The sequence below is a fragment of the Paroedura picta genome, chromosome 8, assembly GCF_049243985.1.
Source record: "Paroedura picta isolate Pp20150507F chromosome 8, Ppicta_v3.0, whole genome shotgun sequence".
Taxonomy (NCBI): Eukaryota; Metazoa; Chordata; class Lepidosauria; order Squamata; family Gekkonidae; genus Paroedura; species Paroedura picta.
This window is the reverse complement of record NC_135376.1, coordinates 1106843-1128584: the sequence shown is the minus strand read 5'-3', so window position 1 is coordinate 1128584 and position 21742 is coordinate 1106843. Positions and strand designations below refer to the sequence as shown.

Sequence of the window (21742 nt, the reverse complement as noted above, 5' to 3'; positions counted from 1 at the left end):
TGTTCTTGTTTGCCTGGTTCCACCGTGAGAAGGACAGGGGACAGATCTGATAGATGCTGAAGCCCCCAGGTTCAGTCCCAGCCTCTCCAGTTTAAAACAGGCCAAGTAGTCAATGATGGGAAAGACCCCTGCCTGAGACCCCGGAGAGGGACTGCCAGAGCTGGCCCTGATGGAAGGCAGCTTCATGGTGCCCCCCACGCAATTCATAGAGTGGGCGGGGCCTCTGTAGGGCGGTGCTTGTTAGTGGCCGCCCTCATCTCAATGAAAGTGTGGGGGGGGGAAGGGTCTGGGGGGCATCAGGCTTTCCCCTGTCCTTAGGTGGTTCCGTTCTCCACTTGTGATTTAATCTTCCTGGAAGGAGTGAGGAAAGAGGTGCTCCATTTGGCCCCGCCTCTAGTGGCAGCCATTATGGAGTGGGGTTCCCCACCTCCTCTTAAAGTTTTATATCCTGCAGGTTCAAAACGTTTGGGAGCCCCCTGGCAGGAGGAAGAAACAAAGCCTCCCCTCTCCTCAAAAACAGGGCTCTCCAGGAACATCTAGAGGCGAAGGTTATGCCCGTCACCTTCGCCTTCCGCTCTTCCGGCTTTCCGCTGCTTTCCTGCCTGCTTTAGCGTTTCCCCCCTCTTGCCAAAGGGCCCTTATTTCACATTTGCTGGACAGATAACGCCACATGCCCCATTAGCTGGGAGAAGCCCAGGGAGGCCAGGTGCCTCAAGGAAACGGAGACAAACAGATCAAAAAGTGAACTCCTCTCTAAGAGTCCCTAATGAGAGATTCCTCTGGGTTTAATGTTTAATGCCAATGGCTGTAATGGGTGACCGCTCTCCGCAGATGAGGAGCAAAGGAGATGTGTGCTCACGGCTCGGCCGCCTGGCCACAGGCATCGTGAGCAGCCGGGAGGGATGTGGCCCGGGAGAATTATTGAGGGGGGAGGATGGGGAAGAGCTGCAGGCCGATCCCTCAGGTGAACCTCAGGATTGTCGACATGACCTAAATCACCCCAGAGTGGCTGACCCCTGGTGCCGGGGGAAGGGGCTGAGCTGCTGCTGATTCTGACCTGCTGAATTGTTGGCTTCTATTAGCTCAGTGTTCATCCCGCTGAATTTGCACTCTGCCTTTCTCCCCAGTGGGAATCCCAAAGTGTCCTCCATCATTCCCCTGTCTTCCATTTTCTCCTCACAACCCTGCGAGGTAGGGTAGGGGTCGAATGTCTGACTGGCCCAAAGGCACTCAATGAGTTTCCATGGCAGAATGAGGACCCTGGACCCTCTAGGCTAGCCCTTTTGAATAGGGAGGTACCACGGGAATATTTTTCAGACTTCAAGGTAGCAGGAAGTGATGTCGTCTGGTCATGCCTCCCTGCCATGCCCCTCCAAAGTGGGAGGAGTCTCAGGCAGCAAAGGTTTAAATGGCCAGGACCATAACTGAGCCCTGAGCAGGGGGTGGGACTGGATGGCCTGTAGGGCCCCTCCCCACTCTTGGACTCCATGATACCTCCATCCACATTATCCTTTCTGGGGACTTCAGGGGATTCCTGGCGATGACGGGAATATTTCTTCCATGTGGGAATATTTCTTCTACCTGCCTGAGTCCCAGGGCTGGCCACTATGGGCTGTGAGCCTCCGGAAGGTCCGCAGGATGGGGCCTGGGGAGAGCAGCTTCAGGGAAGGGCAAAGCACCACACCTTAGTAGGGCATAATGCCATGCAGTCCCTCCCACAGCTGAGTCCTGCAGTCTGGAGGCTACTTGTAATTCCAGATTCCCAAACCTCACTTGGAGGTTGGAGACCATACAGAGACCCTGGAACAACCCCCCCACCCCAAAAAAAACACCCTCTTCATAATGGCAGGGGGATCTCCCCTGCTGCTGTCAGGAGGGAGCCCCCCCCCAATTCCGCCTTTCTCCCTGGCAGGTTCTGGGAGGTTTGGAGCTGCCATCTACCTCAGAGCCCCGAGCAGATTCGTAAGGCTGCTGCAACTGGCACAGAGCAGGGACCTTTGGGGGAGGGGGTAGTTGTCCGTTCCCCACCTTGTGCAGGGGGTTGGACTAGATGGCCCTCGAAGCCCCTTCCTTTGCTGTGGTTTATCTTCCCCATTTCCCTCTGCAGAGAGGCAGCTTCAGAGCCAGGCCAGGGCCTCCGTATGGCTTTGTCCGCTTTGGCTGGCATCGAGGAGACACGTCGTGTGCCAGGCATGGATTGCACTAATCCCACCCCCAGTTGGCCTGAATGCCCTGCCGCAAAGACAATGCCCTATTCTGTGTGCTGTGCCAGGGCCGGCCGTGCTCTCCGCACCACGTTGGGCAGGCCGGGATTTCTCGACAAAAGCTGGCAAGCCCAGCACAGCCGGTGGAGCAAAACAGCCCAACGTGCCATGTATGGCTGAGCGCGCCTGGGCTGGAACCCGTGTCAGGTTCCGAGAGGAGCACAAAGAGCCAATCAATCCATCAGCACTGCTGCGAAGGAGGAGTTGGCCTGCCTGGAGACTTGCCCAAATGGAAGAGCGAAGGCATCATACCGTGCTGAACTCCCCCCCCCCCGCCCCCATCTCTGCCCTCTCCAGGAATGGCCCAGCCCAGAGTTGGCAACCATAAATGGGCGAGAGGCAGCTGGGAACTTGGCCTCTCCTGGCCTGCCCAGCATCTCCACCAACACAGAAGGGAAAGGCTGTTTCGGGGATTGGGGGGGGGGGAGTCAAACCACAGCTAGAATCATAGAATGATAGAGTTGGAAGGGGCCTACTGGGTCATCTAGTCCAACCCCCTGCACTGTGCAGGACACTCACATCCCAATCGCTCACCCACTGTCACCTGCCACCCCCTTGAGCCTTCACAGAATCAGCCTCTCCGTCAGATGGCTCTCCAGCCTCTGCTTAAAAATCTCCAAAGATGGAGAACCCACCACCTCTCGAGGAAGCCTGTTCCACTGAGGAACTGCTCTGACTGTCAGGAACTTCTTCCGGAGGTTGAGATGGAATTTCTTTTGAATTAATTTCATATTATTATTATTATTATTATTATTATTATTATTATTATTATTATTATTATTATTATTATTATTATTAATTCCTCACCTCTCCCCGGAGGCTTGAGGCAAGTTACAGCATATAAACCCCCCAATAAAATCATACAATAAAACATTGGTTCTCGTCTGTCCCTCCGGGGCAGGAGAGAACAATTCTGCTCCATCCTCCATATGGCAGCCTTTTAAATACGTGAAGATGGTTATCAGATCCCCTCTCGGCCGTCTCCTCTCCAGGCTAAACAAACCAAGCTCCCCCAACCTTTCTTCATACGTCTTGGTCTCCAAACCCCTCACCATCTTTGTTGCCCTCCTCTGGACACGTTCCAGTTTGTCAACACCCCTCTTCAATTGGGGTGCCCAAAATTGAACCCAGGACTCCAAGTGAGGCCGAACCAGAGCAGAGTAAAGTGGTACCATCACCTCCCGGGATCTGGACACGATACTCCGTTTGATACAGCCCAAAATCCCATTTGCCCTTTCAGCCACCGAGTCCCACCGCAGCCTTAAACCTTGTCCTTGCAACAGGGGGGAAAGCCAGGCCCTTTGGGTGGAGGGAGGACAGGGGCCCTCCAGAGGCTGCCCCTTGTCACCGAGACCAGGCCCTCCCCCTCGGGGCGTGAGTGGTGCCTTGCTGAGGCAAGTTGGGCATTCAGTCCAAGCACCCTCCTGGATCCATTTTTCTCCTGCCCGTGTCAGCTGGGCCATTTCCAAGGTGGGGGAGGGCCTTGTCTATCTGAGCCCTTCAGGCAGCTGGGGAGCTCAGGAGATGGAACTGCTACCCGGGGCGTGTGGCCGCAGTCACTGGGGCTTGCCGTCCTCCTACTCCAGCCAAGAAGGGAGGGAGGGAGGGAGGAGAGCAGTGGCCAGATGGCATGGAGGCACCCAAGTTAACTGCAGCCCCAGCAAGGAAGGAGAGGAGGGGTCACCCCCAGAGGGGCTGCTTGGAGGGCTTCCACCTGGCTTTCAGGCAGGCCTCCTGCATCTCTAACAGCGGCATGACAAGTGAATCTCAGCCTGCCAGCCTCCAGGTGGGGCCTGGAGTTCTCTGAGAACAGCAGCTCAACTCTAGAGGACAGAGCTCCAATCTCCTGGGTTGGAGCAGGGGGTCGTGAGGGATAGGATGTGGGGCCACAGCTAACCTCTTGCAAGTCCCTCTTTGTTATGGAAGTTAATGGAGAACTGGACTGAGTGGCTCCTTAGCCTCCCTTGTGTGTGTGTAAAGTCCCACCTTGGTGTGAAGCAGAACACAGTTTGAGTCCAGGGGCACCTTTAATTCTGGGTCTAAGCTTTTGTGTGCATGCACACTTCTTCAGATACGGACATGGACACAGAAGCTTCTCCCTAGAATTAAATTTTCTTGGTCTTGGTTTGTTCTACTGCTCCCCAATGGGACTCCGCACCTGTAGATTAATGTGTCACCCCGTTGGCTGCATGTGGAGGAGCGGGGAATCAAACCTGGCTCTCCAGTTTAAAATAATCATAGAATCATAGAGTTGGAAGGGGCCACACAGGCCATCTAGTCTCACCCCCTGCTCAACGCAGGATCGGCCCTAACCATCCTAAAGCATCCAAGAAAAGTGTGTATCCAACCTTGGCTTGAAGACTGCCATTGAGGGGGAGCTCACCACCTCCTCAGGCAGCCGATTCCACCACCCTTAACCATGGCACCACGCGGACAATCTCTTCCTCTCACTGGAACCTCTTCATCTCTTCCTATTGAGTTCCTCTCCTCTGTGACAGGTTGTTTTTGTTTGTTGTGGTCACTTAGACAAGTAAAGGGTATGCCAGGATTATTTATGGCACAGATGGAGAGAAGGCATCTCAGACTGAGGGGCAACGCAGGAAAAAATGCCAAGGCTTAGGGACTGTTAAGAACATCAGAAAAGCCATGCTGGATCAGGCCAGTGGTCTATCCAGTCCAACTCTCTGTGTCACCCACTGGCCAGAACCCAGATTCTTCAGGAGGTTCACCAGTGATGGCAGAGCTCCAGAAGCCCTCCCACTGTGGCCCCCAAGCATGAAGAATGCAGAGTATCATTGGCCAGACAGAGTGCTCCATCTCTCCCTTGTGGCTCATGGACCATCTCTACTCCTCATGGGCCTCTGCACCATCTGCTTACCCAATCCTGGCCCAGTATATATTCTGCTCTTCTGGACCTGAGTCCAGCAGCACTTCCCAGACCCACCTTCAGATTCGGATGGAAGGACTCAGAAATCTCCATTCCACCCTGTGGCTGATACTGAGGGTTTCATCTCAAGAAACTCAGATCCACAAAATCTTGTAGGTCTCTAAAGTTCTACTGGATCTCACTGTTCTGACCAATGCAGCTGCCGTCTGAAACCTGCTCAAGACTTAAAATCATATTTAATACACAAACCCTAAAGCCCAATAAACCCAAACCAGGCAGCCGGCAGGAAGAGTAACAAATTGCCAGCCTTGTCTTCAGAAGAATCCTGCAAGAAATGTGCACTTTCTGCAAATGCAGTGCGGTCAAACCACCTCTGTGGGAGGGTCTTCCACCAGGGAAGGAGGTGCCACCACCGAAATGGCCATGTCATGGATCACCACCTATCTGGTATCTGAATGGAGAAGAACACAGAGCAGGATTTGCACGGGTGATCTGAGTGAGTGGGAGGGATTTGATGGGAGGAGGTGGTTGCCCAGAAACTTAGAATCATGGAAGGGACCTTCAGGGTCACCAAGCCCAACCCTCTGCACAATGCAGGAAAGGGCCACAGGAGACAAGCCCTGGCACATCCCTTCCTGCCCACCCACTCGCCAACTGCCTCAGTCCATGAAGTCAGCCTCTCTGTCAGATGGCTCTCCAGCCTCTGCTTGAAACCTTCTAAAGAAGGAGAGCCCACCACCTCCCGAGGAAGCCTGTTCCACTGAGAAACCGCTCTAACTGTCAGGAACTTCTTCCGGATGTTTAGCCAAAAAATTCTTTTGAGTCAATTTCATCCCATTGGTTCTGCTCTGACCCTCTGGGGCAACAGAAACAATTCTGCTCCAACTTCTCTAGGGCAGCCCTTCAAAAACTTGAAGATGTTGATCAGATCCCCTCTATTTAGGAAAGACTTTGTCAGGCAGCTTCTCCCTACCTCCCCCCACCTCACCCTCTTGCCTGTCCCCAAATCCCTTGCATGTGTGTCCAGGTGAAGAGAACGGTGTCCAGGCTCCTTTAGGGGACCAAGATTGGGAGATGGAGCTTCCCCTTTCAGCACCTTGGCCAGAGCTATCAACCTCCCAGCTCACGAAGGGGCTTGTCCAGTCACCTCACCCCACCTTAAAACATGGTTGCCATTCGTTCTTTGCCGAGACAGCCCTAAGGACCATCTCCCACGGGGGAAACCAAAGTCCTTGAGCTGCCCCCTAGAGCTCTTTCCCCCACTATGTGTGCGTGTGTGCATGAGTGCATTTGATTTATATGCCACAGAGCTCTTGGCACAGCCAGCTCATGGCAGCTCACAAGAAGATTGATTACAAATCTAAAATGTACAACTTAAAACAGTAACCCCCAGTACCCACCCAGTGTCCTAGAATCCCCTGGAGGTCCCTTCCATCTCTATAACAGATGCTTATCCAACCTCCTCCTCAAAACATCCCACAAGGGAGAGTTCAGCATCCTCTGAAGCAGCATAGGCCATCTACAAATAGATTTCTAATATTTCAGTGGAAACATCTTTCCTGTGATTTGAGCTCCCTGCTTCTTGTCCTTGTCTCTAAAACTGTAGGGAACAAGTTGGTCGCCTCTTCTACAGGTCTACCTTCTACGTAGGTAAACCCACAACTGTCCTCTCCCCCTCGCCCTCCTCTTCTCCAAGCGACCCAAGCCCAACTCTCTCCGCCCCTCCTCCTCCTCGTAAGGCACATAGTCCGCCCCCTTGACCATCCCAGTGACCTCCTCTGAACATACTCCAGCCAGTCCAGATTCCCCTTGAACTGTGGTGTTCAGAACAGGACACAATATCCCCCATGGGGCCTCCCCAGTGTGGAGGAGAGGGGCAGGAGAACTCCCCTGGCCCTGGGTCCTGTGCTCCTAGCAGGGCAGCCTCATATCCCATTGGTCACCATAGCTGCCAGATGGCACAGTTGGCTCTAAGCATGAAGCCACACTCTTTTCTATACCCTTTCATGTTGTGCTGAGTGAGCCTGGACATGGTTTGGAAAGGTAATCGTTTGCTAACAAGCAGATCCTTGGTCCCATGCACACTCCAGGCTGAGTGGAGAAGACCGGCATCAGGCCGTCATTTGGCCTGGCCAGCCAGGAGCACCGCTTCCTGTAGGGCAGGGGTCACCAAGGTGGTGCCCTGATTGGCCACTGGATATCAAGAGAGAAAAAGAATCTGTCCAATGGCTTAATCAAGTAATATTCAAATTATAAGAGTCTCTGTTATCTCTTTTGTTATAATTTCAGCCATTGGCTGAGTCCAGGTGGAAATTATAATAAAGAGATAAAAGAAACTCTTATAATTTGAATATTATTTGATTAAGCCATTGGACAGATTCTTTTTTTCCCTCTTGTTGTGTTTTTGGGATCATCCACTTTCTTCTTGGCCACTGGATATCTGCTGCCCTTTCCCCGCGGCTTCATTGGGGTCTCCCCTTTGGGGGGGGGTTGGAGGGGGGGCAAGCTTTGAAGAGAGCCAGCCTCCCCGGTTCCCTGCAGCAGCACCTGCCTTCCACCCTGTTGATCATTCACGGACACATTCATAAGGAGCTGGGAGGAGGCCAGGGCTGGGCTGCACATCAAATGGGCCCTTGGGTGGGGGCAGAAGGGTCTGTGGGGCAGCAGGTGTCTTCCTGAGCAGCCATAAATCTGTCCACGTCCCAGGAGAAGAAACATCTCTTTCTCATCCCACCTGGTCCAGGATTACTTATAAACCCGTCCAGGAGGAGGAGGAGGTGTTAATCAGTAATGCTTCTGTCCTTCAGATCAGACGCCCGGGACTTGTCCAGGAATCCATGTCTTCAGCCCCAGTGTTAGTCTGACAACACCAAGCCTTGAGAACTGGCTGTCTTTCAGCCAAGGAAATATGCTCCCCTCCCCCCAAGAGCCAGCTTGGTGCCGTTGTTAAAGAGAGCCAGCCTCCAACCTGGAGAACCAGGTTTAACCCTGGAGAACCAGGTTGGATTCCCCACTCCTAATACTGGGGCTTGGGCAAAAATCTGCCATGGGGCTCCAGAGTCACTTCCCCCATTTCTGCCTCTGACCTGCAACTGGGCAGGAGGGAGTTGCTGCTACACCCCCCTCCCCAGCCAAGAATGGGGTGGGGGTGAGCAGCCTCCCTCCCCCCCCCTTTCCAGTGTATCTTATGAGCAGCTTTCACTGTGAAGCCCTCTGGGGCCTAGGCTGGTCTTCTCAGACTCACACCACAAGCACCCTGATGGGGCTACGATCTTACGGTTGTGTTCAAGTGGCAAAGTTTCCATCCAGTGGCCCCTTGAAGGTTCCGTGTGCACAAAGAATTAAACTTTGCTGGCCTTGAAAGTGCCCCCCCCCCTCAGACTAAAAATTTGCTCTGCTGCTCCGTATCGGCATGGCGACCCTCCTGAATTTGTTTCTGATGGGTAAGTGTTAAGAGTTTTATTCTCTTCACTGCAAGCCACATTCAGCAGATCTCTGGAAAGGCAACAGGTAAATTTTTCTAAATTAATTAATGACAGGAATGACTCCGCGCATGATGCACACGGCTGGTTTTTCCAGCCTGGGCCAAAAACAGCTTGGACCAGCATCCCTTGAGGATCGTGGGGGCTCCTGTCCCACATCTCGATTGAATGTTCTTCTCTCCCCAGAGGGACCCCAAATGGTTTGCCAAACCAGCTTGTAAGCAAAAGTATGCATCGTGCGAAGAACATCCGTGGCCAACATGCAGCTAAGCAGGGTTGGCCCCATTAATGACTGGATGGGAGGCCACCTGGGAAATGCAACCTCTGCTCATCTCTAGCCTTGTCCTGGGCAACCCACCCCCTCAGATCTTGGCAGCTAAGCAGGTTAGCTCCGGAATGATGTTCACCAGGTCAGTTCTCCTGGCCTGGATCCACAGGGAAGGGCTCTTTGGCTGTTGCCCCTGCAGCAGGAGCAGGGAAGAGCTCTCTGCCCAGCTGACCCAAGCTGGCTCCGCACGGCTCAGTCGCAGAGCCCTGATTTGCATGCAGAAGGCCCCCAGTTCAATCCCCAGCATCTCCCCAGTTAAGTGGGCAGGGCAGTGGAAGATGCAAAAGGCCTCCCTCTGAGAGCCTCTGAGAGCCTCTGAGGAGACTGTGCTGAGCTTCATGGACGGAGGGCTAGATCTGGCTCAGGCAGCTTCCTGGGTGGGCTCCTGAAGAGGTGGGAGTTAATTTCTTAATACATTTAAAAAAAAAATTCATTAAATGTTCATCCTTCCGGGGATGAGACCAGGCAAGTGGGAGGGTTGCCAGCTCTGGTTTGAGAAATACCTGGAGACTTTGGGGGTGGAGCCGGGAGTGGGTGGGTTTGGGGGAGGGGGGCATCAGTGGAGTTCTGTGCCCCGGAGTCCACCCTCCAGAGCAGCCCTTTCCTCCAGGGGGACTGATTTCTGGGGCCTGGAGACGAGCTGCAGGGCCCACCTGGAGGCTGGCATCCCTAGGGCCATCCTGAGTCCTGGCTCCTCTTCTGCAGGCAAGCGTCCACTTCAAAGCGAGTTGCCCGGCACATTCTTTCAGGATGAAGCAAAGAAGGAAGTCGGCAGAGCACATAACTGGGAGAGGGAGGTCCGTGCCAAGGCAGTGTTTGTTTGTGCTACTGGTTTTATGAGGCATAAATAAAGGGCCCAGCTGCCTGTGTTGCTCCTGGTCCTCACAGGCCATTGAAGTGAATGGGAGCTGCTGAACAGCCCAGCTGGGCCCATTCATCTCAACGGTTCCCACCCCTCATCATCTGAGCTGAATTGTCAAATGCATCATTACAGCCTGTTTGTTTGTTGTAAGGAGGAGAATCACAGATGCTCACAGCAGCCCCCAAGTGATGATGAGGCTGCCCCTCGTTCAGTCAATCGCCGCCATCCATCGGGTGAAGTTGATCTGCTTGAGCTCTCTTCCAAGCACGCTTCTGCCTGCAGTCTAAGCAAGGGCGGCTGGGATGCCAGCGTTGCCCAAGGGAGCTGGTGGCGCTTCCATGCAGGCAGCGTGGGTGGCCCTGCCTGGTTCTCGGCATTCCCCATGCACAATTCAGCACACGGGCACATGTGGAAGGTGTGCCCCCCTCCCCCTGACATTCACTTTTCATAGCCAAAATGCAGAGAAGAGTTCCCCAGCTGAAGCCCTTGGAGGCCCTGGCGCTCCTCAGATGTTTCCATGCGGTTTCATTTGGGTACCAATCTCCAGGTGAGGCCTGGAGATCTCAGAATTGCAGCTGATCAGGCTTCCTCAATGAGGATTTCATGATACCTGGGGTCTCATGATGGCCCGGGGGGGGGGGGTTTCCTGAAGGGGTGGGAGCTAATTTTTCTATATATTTTTTACATTTTAAAAATATTTATCAGGTGATGATAAATGTAATATTTTTGGTTATAATTCTTCCAATTTATTTTGTAGATATTGCCTTCATATGATGCACAAACCAAAACCAAAACAGGTTCCAGATAAACACAATTTTTTTCCTTTTTCAGTATCCCGTTTTCCAAGTTGTTTTCTTCTAGATGGTTTTTATCATATAAATAGTTCCTCAGCCTCAATGTTTGCACAGCCACAGAGCAGTAAAGAAACCTCCAGGAAACTGAGCCTGAGGGACTATTTGTATGATAAAAACCACCGAGGAAGAAACAACTTTGAAAACGGGCTATTGAAAAAGAAATTTTTTTGTGTTTATCTAAACCCCGTTTTCGTTTATGTTTGTACATCATAGATATGAAGGCGATATCTACAAAATAAATTGGAAGAATTATATTCAAAAATATTACATTTTTGTACCAGCCAATGGGTTGAAGTTTTCTAGTTTGCTTCAGATCAACATGGTGAAGAAGAGTTGGTTCTTATATGCCGCTTTTCTCTACCCGAAGGAGTCTCATAGCAGCTTCCAATCGCTTTCCCTTCCTCTCCCCACAACAGACACCCTATGAGGGCGGGAAGGCTGAGAGAGCCCTGAGATTACTGCTCTGTGAGAGCAGACCTATGAAGACTGTGAGTAGCCTAAGGTCATACAGCTGTTGCACATGGAGGAGCGGGGAATCAAGCCCAGCTTGCCAGATTAGAAGCCACCACCCTTAACAACTACCCCAAAATGGCTCATTTCCCCTGGAGACAAATGTCTACTTTACAGGGTGGACTTATGGGGAACCCCCGACTCTCCCCTGTATCCACTCTTGCTCTCCTCCTGGCAGCTCCTGTATCTCTATTTTCCTTGTGTCTTTCTCTCCTTCCCACTTCCCAACCCATCTAATTTTTATCTGCCCTCTCTACACCTGTATTATTTACTTTATTTATAACCCTCTGTTCTCCCCAATTGGGATCCAAAGAAATTAACATCACTTTCTTCAGAACCCTGTGAGGTAGGCTGGGCTGGGACAGAGCGACTAGCCCAATGTGACCAAACAAGCTTCCACTGCAGAGTGGGAATTTGAACTTGGGTGTTCCAGATTCTAGGCTGAAACTCTAACCCATAAATCGTACTAACTGTTGTGGTTTGGCTGCTTTGAACGTTTGCAAGCAGTAAGTGCTAGATTGGTCCTGCAACTCGCATTTCCACCTGGTGGGTCTGCCAGGCTTAGCCCCAATGAGTCCTCCCTCAAATAGCCCTTCAAATGATCCTGCCTCCTCCCCCTGCCTTTTACTGGCAGAAACCAAAGCTTGCAGGCTGTCAATATTGTTGTGGTTGCCTAGCAACTAACAGAACAGCCACAAAAAGAGCACTGATTTTTTTAAAAAACTACAGGCAATACTTTTTTTCAATTTGGATGGTTTTAATCTCATCCCCTCCGCCTTTTGTTTAGATTTCAGATTTTTCTCAGGTTTGTAGAAATATCTGTCTTGTCCCTCTATGGATCCAGCCTCTGGATTTAAGTATCCACAGATGGGGCCATGTTGAGAATTCTCTTACACATTTCAAAAACTTGAATTTATATCCTTCTAACGCATGCTGTTAGATGTAGTACTATTAGAAATGCAGTGAGCAAAAAAGGAGAACCTGGTGTTCCACATTCCCTCTATTCCCCCCTCCTGAGCAGAAGAGAACTGCTGGAATCCTCGAATGGGCACCGTCAGTGCAAGGCCTGTGCGGCTCCAGGGTGCTGCTGCTGCCACCGAGGGGGCCTCCTGGGTGGGTGGGTGAGCGGCCGCCCAGGGACACCACTTAGAGGGAACGCTGGACTGGCAGGATAATTAATACTTGAGGCAATTACTTCATCGATATCTCAGCAAGACTTTCACACAGAGTCCAAAATCTGTCTTTGAAACAGCAAAGATCAACATTTCCAGTTCTCCAGGTCATTTCTTTTGTAAAGATGGAAGATTTGTGCCCAGTTTTGCTCCTGTGTCGATGGGGAGCTGTTTGCACCCACTTCTTCTTGTGAATCATTGCAGGGATTTTGGTGGCAGTGGGCGGCCCATGAGGAAAGGGGCACGAGGGCTCAGGGCAGCACTTTGTGTTCTGGCGGTTCTCTCAAAGGGATCCAGAGTGGCGTCAGGGGGAGCCTGACATCGCCCCCTGGGAGCCCCCGGGCACAGCGCCCTTCGCAGACTGAGGCCGTTTCCCAGCATGGAGCCTGCACAATTAGCAGCAGGGCCCTGATCCGAGGGAAGCCACTGGCCCGGAAGCTCTCCAAAGACCAGTGACCGCCAGACTAGTCGACTCGTAAGGAGAGAGAGCCCCGGGTTGCATAAAAGGCCTTGGGAACAGGTGTCCACATGCCAAGGGGCAAGGAGGAGAGCGTAATGGGACAGTCCGGGGGGGGGGGGGATAGGAGCCCATGAACGTGAGAGCAAAGAAGGATCATGGCCCTGCTAAGAAAGGCTGACAAGCCGAGGAGAGGCCCAGCAAGATGGGAGAGGCTGTTCCTTCCCCACCCGAGACTCTTCTCCGTGGGAAGTTTTCGGGACCCAAAGGACAAGGGGGCAGCAAGAAAAGTGCTGGGGAGGAAGGAAGGAAGGTCTGACGGTGGCAGACTCTGGATTTCACAGGACAAACACCACCACGTTGGATCCCGCCAGATCCTCAGAGGATTGGGGAAGCTCACCCGCCCTCCCACCATTACCTCTGCTGGACCCCCAGAGCGGTTGACAACACCAAGGCCCAAACCACAGCGCTGAGGCAGAGGCACCTCCGAGCACAGAAGGACCAGCCCGGACTGGGAGATGAGGACACTGGGAGCCTGAGAGAATCTCCCAGGGACGAAGTGGGCTAGGGGGCTCTTTGCAGGGACAAAAGGGCCGGCAAAGGAGACTCCGCCTTCGGGCTCCTCAACGGGCAGATCTGTGCTTTGGCTGGCTCCCATGTTGCCTTGGCCAGGAGGATCCTTCTGCTCCCCACCTAGATCCTGCTTGGGCTTCTTGGAGGAGACTCATCGTCCGGCAGCAGGCTGGCCCAGCTGGATTTCTGCTCCATTCGGTGGCTGCATCTCAGTCTGGCCCTGGGCAGGAACCCTGGACTGCCTTGGGGCCTCCCAGCCAAAGGACTCACCACGGCTGGCCCTGCTTAGTGCCCGGCGGCTGAGGGGGTCCGGCCAGGGCGTGGCTGGGTCCAGCGAGGGACAAACCCAGCAGCCTTCCGTTCTCCCAGAACGGCACAGCCAAGGTCAGCTTTTCAGCACTCTGTGTGGACCTCGTACTTGCGGGCAGTGGGGTGGGCCGGGCAGGGCTGGGGGCCCGGGTCCTTCTTCACTCGGTCTTCTTGGGCACCCAAGTCAGTTTCCACCCCCCGTCTTGGTCTCGGCGCACAAAGGCCTGCCCCTGCCGGAAAGTGTGCGTTTTCACATTGCAGTGGGGGCTCAGGGAGGTGGTGAAGGCCACGGGAGGGGTCACCGGCAAGACGTGGTCGGAGCCGCCAGGCAAGCTGCAGGGGGCCAGAGGGCTGTCCTTCCGTGGGGAGGGAGACAGGAGCTGCAGCCCAGGAGGCAGCGGCCCTTTCCTTGCACCGTCCAGAGGGGCCAAGGCCTCCCATCTGTCCACCCCTGGCTGGCCGCGCCTGATGTCCACTTTGGTTGCCTCTGTGGGACCCTGAAGGAAAGAGCCCCGGGCTGGGTCCAGAGGTCCGGCACTGTAGTTAGCTGAAGCAGATTCGTCGATGGTGTCGATGTCCTTCAGGCCCAGGGTGCGCAGGACCCAAACATCCACCTCCGCCGGGGGCCGTTCTTCGCAGGCCGAGAGGTCCCCCAGGAGGCTCCTCCTGGCCTTTGGAGCGCGGGGGGGCTCCCGGGGAGCGGAGGGACCTTCGGCCCTCAGGGGCCTCTTGAAAGCCCCGCAGGCTCCCCAGCCGCTGTGCCAGAGCAGCTTCTGCCCAAGGGGAGAAAGGAGAGAGAGGATGGGATCGGGGTGGGTGGGCTTATGAGCAAGTGGGGGGGCAACAAAGAAGTACGGGGGGGCAACCTAGATAGGGAAAACCTGCCCTAGGAGGCAAGGCCAAAACACCCCACCTTCAAGTCTAGGCACACGGGGTCTGAGCTTGCAAACTCTGGACTGAGGAAAGGGGCAAAAACCCAAATGGCAGATATTGTAGTGGCCCCATAGAGATCTACAAGGCGGCCTCATTTGGAAGACAGGCCCCAAAAGGACACGGCAGAGCTGGGGGAAGTGCAGAGGAGGAGGGAGATGGAGGCCCCTCCCCAGGAGGAGAGGCGGGAGAGTGGGGGGGGGCTTTCCAGTGGGGAAGAGAGATGACCGGGGGTGGGGGGTGCAAAAGAGACATTTAGAACCTTATGCCTGGGGGAGCAGAGAGAGCTGCCCGAGAACTTTGCCTCCCCCTCCCCAAAGACTGGAACTCAAGGGCAGCCAGGGAAGCTGGTGGGCAGACAAAAGGAAAAGGGATTTAAGTGTGCTGCCCGTGGGGCTCCCAAGCAGCGTGTATGGTTCCCTTCTCCCTTCTTCTAACCTCACACCAACCCTGTGAGGCTGGCAAGGCTGAGGGTGGGTGTGTGGGTGGCCCGAGGTCACCCCGCCAGCTTCCATGGCAGAGAGGGGATTTGAAACTGCATCTCCCAGACCCAAGTATGACACTTTAACCCTGTGCTAGGCTGGTAGAAATGCAGGGAGGGAACCCCCGGGTCGGGGGCCCTCTGGGTGGTTGTGGCCGTGGGCCTGTGGCCGGCTCACCTTGGCCTTTTCCTCCAGCTGCTTGACCAGGGCTGAATTCAGGAACTGCTTGAGGTGCCTGTTCTCCGCTCGTAATTGGGCCAGCTGCTCCTCCTTCTGCAGCAAGGTGTCCTGGAGCTGTGGAGAAGAGGGCCGGGCGGGGCCCAGGTGAGCAAGACTTGGGCCTCTCTGCCCTCAGTCTCCACTGCTCTGCCCAGGCCTGCCTGCCTGCCTCTGTGCCTCTGGAATCCAATCCCCCAGGGACCGACCTCTCGCCCCAGGAAAGTCACAATAGAAGGCCGGCCGGCCAGCCGGTCCCCTCACCCTTCTGACTTCGATTCTTTGGCTGAGCAGTGGGTGGAAATGCCTTTTGAGAAATGTAACCACAAAGGAACAAAAAAAGGTGTGCAAGGGCCTTTCTACAAAAGTGACAGCCAACAACTCCTTTAAGTACACAAAGATTAGCACCGTCTGTGGTGTAAGGTTACCAGCTCCCCCTTCCCCCTTTTCAAGGGGGATTGCTGAAGGCGGGGGGGGGGGGGGGGGGGAATCCCACAGAGAAGCAGGAAGAGATGAGGCTGCAGCAGCCAAGGCAGGATGCAGTGGGAAAAGGGTCTTGCAGGGATCGGATGGACCCCGTTCTTATCATAACTGACCCAAGGGGGGAGTTAACAGGAGTCCGTCGGCAGAGTTGGTGGCAGGGGAGGGGTTCTCCTGAGTCAAGGCTCCCTTCCTCAGCCAGATCCAGGGGGGCTGCCGGGTGGGCCTGCCTGCCACCGTGGGAAAGAGCCAGAGTCCAGGAGCCCCTGCAAGACTAACCAAATGTGGAGAGAGGAGAGGAGCTGTGGAGGGCTACTGCCCACTTCTTCAGAGACCCGGATTTCCACTCTGTGCAACTAAAGGTGGGGCCTTCTGTGGAGACAGATCCAGATGGGTGGCCCTGTGCTGCAGAAAAGAGCCAGAGTCCAGGAATCCCATAAAGCCTAACAAAATCTGTGGTGGGGCCAGCATCCATGGGTCACTGCTCGCTTCTTCAGATGTTGTTAGTCTTTGAGGTGCTCTTAGTCTCTTCTGCTGCTACAGACAGACAGACTAACCGGACTAACCATCTTGATCTAGACATGTAACTGACAGGGACATTTTCCAATCAGCAGATTCTGCCTCTGCATAGGACTGCGTTGATAGGCACAGTCTGCCTTACATGAGATTAGTCTTTACAGGGCCCTGACCTGGATGGGCCAGGCTAACCGTCCTGTAGTTTGCTGTACCGTTGTTGAGATTGTGACCTTTAACTATCAAGGCATCAGATCAAGACGGGTAGCCATATAGCTGAAGAAGTGAGCCGTGACTCCCCAAAACGCCTCCTCTGCCACACATCCGGTTGGTCTGGAAGGTGCTCCTGGGCTCTGGCTCCCTCCCGCTCCTACAGACAGACGCACATGCCCCCCCCCCCCGCCCTCCTGCAACTGTGGTTGGTCTGTAGGGTGCTCTTGGACAGCTGCTGTTCTGTAAGCAGCCCATGTGGGGATCAGGGCTCTGCTTCTGCCTCTGCCTCTGCCTCCGCTCCTGACTCGACTGCTGTTACCTGCTTGTTCCTGAAGATCTGTGTGCACAGCTGGTCTCCCTGCCCCACCTCGTCCACAGGGCCAAAGTACAGGTCCCCCCAGTGGTCCCCCCCTACGTGGAAAGAGAAGCAGATGGAACAATTACGCCAGCCAGCAAAACCGCAAGAATCTTCCTCCCTTCTCCCCCTCCCCCCACCATCTCTTGGAGGTCCTCTGATGGTCAGCAGAAAGGGACCTTTCGTGTTTCTCTCACAAATCAATAGATGGACCCTTACAATTTTAGCAATATATGAATGCACAACATTCAGACGACAATCACCTGTGGGCTTATTATGGGGGAGGGGCCGTGGCTGAGAGGCAGGCAGAAGGTGGATTGGAGAGGATGTGCGTTTGGTATGCAGAAGGTCTCAGGTTCAATCCCCCATAGCTCCTCCAGTTAAGTGGACCAGAGCAGAGATGACAGGAAAGGGCGTCTCTCTGCTTGAGACCCTGGGGAGCGGCTGCCGGTCTGTGTAGACAATTCTGACCCTGGTGAGCCAAATGGGGAGGGGGCCTGATTCAGCAGAAGGCATCTGTGTGTGCATTTTGAGGTATCTGGAAGTCTTTTATAGCCTCTTGTGTGTTGATCTGCCAACCCGGCGACTATATTTTTGTTTGTTTCTTAAAAATCAGTGGCTGGGTTTTGAATTTTATTCTCTGCTTTCTTTGTTTTTGAGATAAAGCAATGACAACATAAAACAGGATTCAAATGGGTAGCCCTGTGGGTCTGAAGCAGCACGGCACAATCTGAGCTTTCCTGTGCAGGCCCACCCCCCGAGATAGGGGAGCGGGGATCAGGAGAGGACAGAGACCAGGAGAAAGTCAATGGGTAAACAGCCCGATTAATTTCACACACTTTCCCAGTTGTGAACAGAAGCAACTAAGAGCGACTTGTTGCTAGCCGCAAGCACAGAGGCATCCCCACAAGTGACAAGCCCTGCTGAGCTTGCTTCCCGGTCCTGAGAGCACAGGGTTCAATTCTCAGCAGCACTGCGCACCCCTGACAGCACATCACAGCCTCCTCGTCCCAAAGAACATAAAATAAAAAAGAGGGGATTGTAAGGAATGTGCATATAAGAGTTGAATGAGGTTAGTGTGTGTAGTGAGATAAGAAACCAATATCCTTGTTGAGTCCGGGGGGGGGGGGTTCATTGCATTTCTGCAGTCTCCCTTTCTAGTCTGTTCTTGACGTTCCTATGCAATAAAGCAGCTCCTCTGAGGTCCCTCATTGACTGCCCTGGAAGGCAGTTCCCCAGTCTTGCAATTTGTGTCCATGGATCCTTTGGCCAGGAGGGTCTGCCCTGGTCACTTGTGGGTTTGCCTCCATGCTTGGGTGGAGGCGGATGGGGCTAGCAACAAGTCACTTGTCGTTACTTCTTTCCACAAGTGGGAAAGTATCTGCTGTTTCCAGTGCCCGGGCCAGCCCCAATCTTGGAAGGAGGACAAGGCCTCCTCCGCCTCCCCCCCACCGGTGCACTGCACCTGAAGATGGAGGTTCCCTTGCGGCGGCGGATGCATGAACGGGGGGCGGGGGGGGGGCGGCAGGCCGCACTGCAAGCCTCGAAGGCAGCGGCCTCGGTCCGCCTGGGGCAATGAGCCTCGTGGCCCCGTCGGCCCAGCGGCCCCGGGGGGGGGGGCGTCAGCAGCAGCAGGGAAGGGGGGCGTCGTCTCGGGGCTTCGGCGGGGGCTGCCCGGGCCGGCCCGACGGCTCCCACTTACCGCGCTCCTCCGCGTGTGCCGCGGGCGGCTCCAGGATCCCGGCCGCCGCCTCCGCCCAGGCCGGCTCGAGCCACGTCTCCGCCGCAACCTTCGCCTCGGCAGCCGCCGCCGCCGCCGTCGGGTCCGGCCAGGGACGGGCGCAGACGGAGCCCCCCGCGAAGGCCGGCGGCGGCTCCCCGCAAGGCGCGGCGCTGCTCTGGCGAGAGAGGAGGAGGAGGAGGAGGAGGAGGAGGGAAGAGGTCAGCAGGGGCCGGCCGGGCCAGGGGCGCATCCCCTCCCTCCCTCCCTCCCTCCCTCGGCGGCTGGACCCCCCGAAACCCGCGGGCGCCCTGGGGCGGGGGGGCGGGAGGTTCCGAACGGGGCTGGACCACGATGCCCCGACGACACTCCCGGCACCCCCGCGGCGCCCCCCCCTACCCCCGTCCAGGCACGCACCGCGCCGTCCCCCGGGAAGAGAGCCCAGATGTGCTGATGCCCCCGCCCCACAAAACTGGCCCGGGGAAGGGGGCCCCCGATCCGGGGCTCCTCTCTTTCCCCCCCCCCAGACTGGGGCTGCAACTGCAGCCCCCCCCCTCCCCCGAACCCGCCCCAAGATTCACCCGCACTTCTCAGAGGCCCAAGAGGCTAGGGAGGGTCCTTCTGGCACATGGCAAGGAAATTCCCCCTCCCCCCAGAAAGACCCCCAGGCAGGACGAGGTCCCAGGGGAGCCCAGAAACTCAGCCCCAGCTACCCCCCCCCCAATTCCCTGGAGACCCCTGAACTGCCACCTGGAGCTCTCGTGCCCACCCTCCCCTCCCCTCCCCTCCCCTCCAGCCAGGAGCCCCTGCCGAGTTGGGTCCCAGCAGTTCCCAGGACTTACCATCTGGTTGGCGGGGGATCCTGCTGCCCGTGAGCGCCAGCCACCGGCTCCCCGAGCCACTGGGCAGGGCAGGGCAGGGCGCGGGAGGCGAGTTCTAATCTGGTGGAGTTCCCCCGTGTGACGCCACCGGCCGCCGCCTCATCTGGTGCCGACGGAGCTGTCAAAGTGGTGACCCGAAGCGCGAAGGAGCAGCCCGAGGAAGGGGAGCGAAGGAAGCGGCCGGCGGCCGAGAGGAGGAGGAGGAGGAGGAGGCAGAGCGAGGATGGGCAGAGGAAAGCCAGCCGAGGAGGAGGGGGGGCTCCGGGGGTCTGTGCTGGGAAATACCCCAGCCCTCTAGTGAGCCAGTATGCGGTTTCTTCTGAAGCAGCAGAGCCTCAGGAAGAGAAACCCTCTTGGGTCCGGTTCTGAAATGCCTCCAGCTCCGAGGGGCTCTCCAGGGGGGGGGGGGCAAGGCAGACTTCTGCAGCAAGCCCCTCCGGGTGGGTCCAGCCGCTCAGCTCCTCGGGAGGGGGCTGGGCGGGTCGAGGGTGGAGCTCAGGACGGGGGCCCTTCGGCAGGCGATGGCTGGAGTCCCAAGCAGGCCCCTGGGACACGCCCTTACGATGCAGGGGAGGGGGCCACGGAAGATCCGTTTCAACCCCAAAAGCGGATTCCGGTCCACAGACAAAGCACAGAACAAACAAACAAGGTTATGGGGGAGGCGAGGGGATCCCCCAGTTTCAGCATCCTGCCAGCTGAGGTGACCAAGGGTTAAAGGGCACGACAGCCCCTCAAAGTACTGGCAAAGACAAATCCCCGTTAAGGGCCCCTCCAGCCCCCCCCCCCCGCCACTGGAGGAAGGATGAAGCTGGTGTCCTCCCGGCTGGAGTGAAGAGGCAGATCGGGGGACCCCCAGCCGCGGAGGGAGTCCCCGGAGAAGGCCTGTCTCTCCCCAGCGCTCGGCTTCTTGTGGCATTATTTCTGCCCCCTTCTTGACATGCAAGCGATCCGTGGTCCTGATCCGCCGTCCGTTGGAGTCCTCCCTTGCTCTTGGCCTGAAGGCTGCCGAACAGCCGTGTTCAAAACTGGGCTGACTCTGGAGGCTGCAATTCCAGCATTTGTGTCTTTGTTCAAGTGGGCCCTGCTGACTGACCGCTGTGCCTCGGAAAGAGCCCTGCCTGGGCACCGGCAGACCTTGGCAGAGGCAGCTGAGGCCCAGAGGCCTTCTCCTGGCCATTGCTCGTCTTGGCCAGAGCTGCTTGGCCCTCTCCAGCCCGCTGCACTTCACCTCTTGCCCTGACGTCTGATGGGGGGGGGGGGTCAGTGACTGGGAGCGCCCTGAGGGCGGATTTGCCTGAACGATTGATGCACCGGTCCTCTTCCTCTGCAAGGCGGTTGCTGCAAGCTTTTGGAGGGGAGAAGAGAAGAAGAGCTGGGGGAGGGGGGGGGTTTGCACCCTGCTTTTTACTACCTGGGGAAGTCTCAAAGGGACTCACAGTCATCTTCCTCTCCCCACAACAAACACCCTGTGAGGGAGGTGGGGATGGGAGAGCTCCAAGGGAACTGTGACTGGCCCCAGGTCACCCAGCCTGGGGAGGAGGAGTGGGGAACAGAACCCAGTTCTCCAGATTACAGGCCACGACATCACGCTGGCTCTCAGGGAAGATGCAAGGACAGTTCTGAGTTAGACAGGTAGTCCGGGGTTCCCGCTAAGTGGGGCAGGGGGCAGGGGGCAGGGGGGAGCAAGCACTCATCCACACAGCAAGCCTTGCTCAGCTGTCCAGAGTCTTGCCCTTCCGAATGCCCCTTATGAGGTTACAGGAGCTCTGTTCTGCTCAGGATATGAACTGCTCACCCAGGAACCTGTGTGTGGGGGGGGGGGGGGGCTTGTGCCCTGCCCTGCCCTGCCCTGCCTCCCTTGTGGCTTGTCCTCCTGGGAACTTTGTGAAAGGTTGTCTCAACTTGGGCTCCCTCAGTGCAAGCAGGAACTATTCCCCAAAGGAAATCCCTCCCCTCCCCTCCGCACAGGGGCATGCTGGAAAGGGAGCAGTCCTGCAGCCAAACAGCACCCTCTCCCTCCAGGGAGAGCAACCTGCAAGGAGCAGCCGGAGAGGGACAGCCAGAGCCCTCCTCCTCCTCCTCCTCCTCCTCACTCCTGTCAACAGAGAGGCTCCTTCCCCAGACCCCCCTCCCTGAAGGAAAAAGAAACGCAAAGCCCGGAATGGAATATCTGCAGCGTTTCTCAAAGCCAAGTCCGCAGGAGACCCTGCAACCCTAGCTACACTCTGTGCAGCGGGAGGACAAGACTCTGGAT

The 21742-nt window shown here is 55.9% G+C and overlaps 1 protein-coding gene across 1 annotated transcript; it reads right to left on the bottom strand.

Annotated features, from left to right (window-relative positions):
* Positions 1–11958: 11958 nt before the first annotated feature.
* On the bottom strand, positions 11959–20665 carry GMNC (geminin coiled-coil domain containing). Its single transcript, XM_077347905.1, has 6 exons — positions 20623–20665; positions 19450–19807; positions 18590–18780; positions 16852–16943; positions 15288–15404; positions 11959–14471 (listed from the first exon to the last, which is right to left on the bottom strand). The coding sequence occupies exons 1-6, from the start codon at positions 20663–20665 to the stop codon at positions 13857–13859; spliced, it is 1416 nt and encodes a 471-aa protein (XP_077204020.1). The 3' UTR covers positions 11959–13856.
* Positions 20666–21742: the final 1077 nt, after the last annotated feature.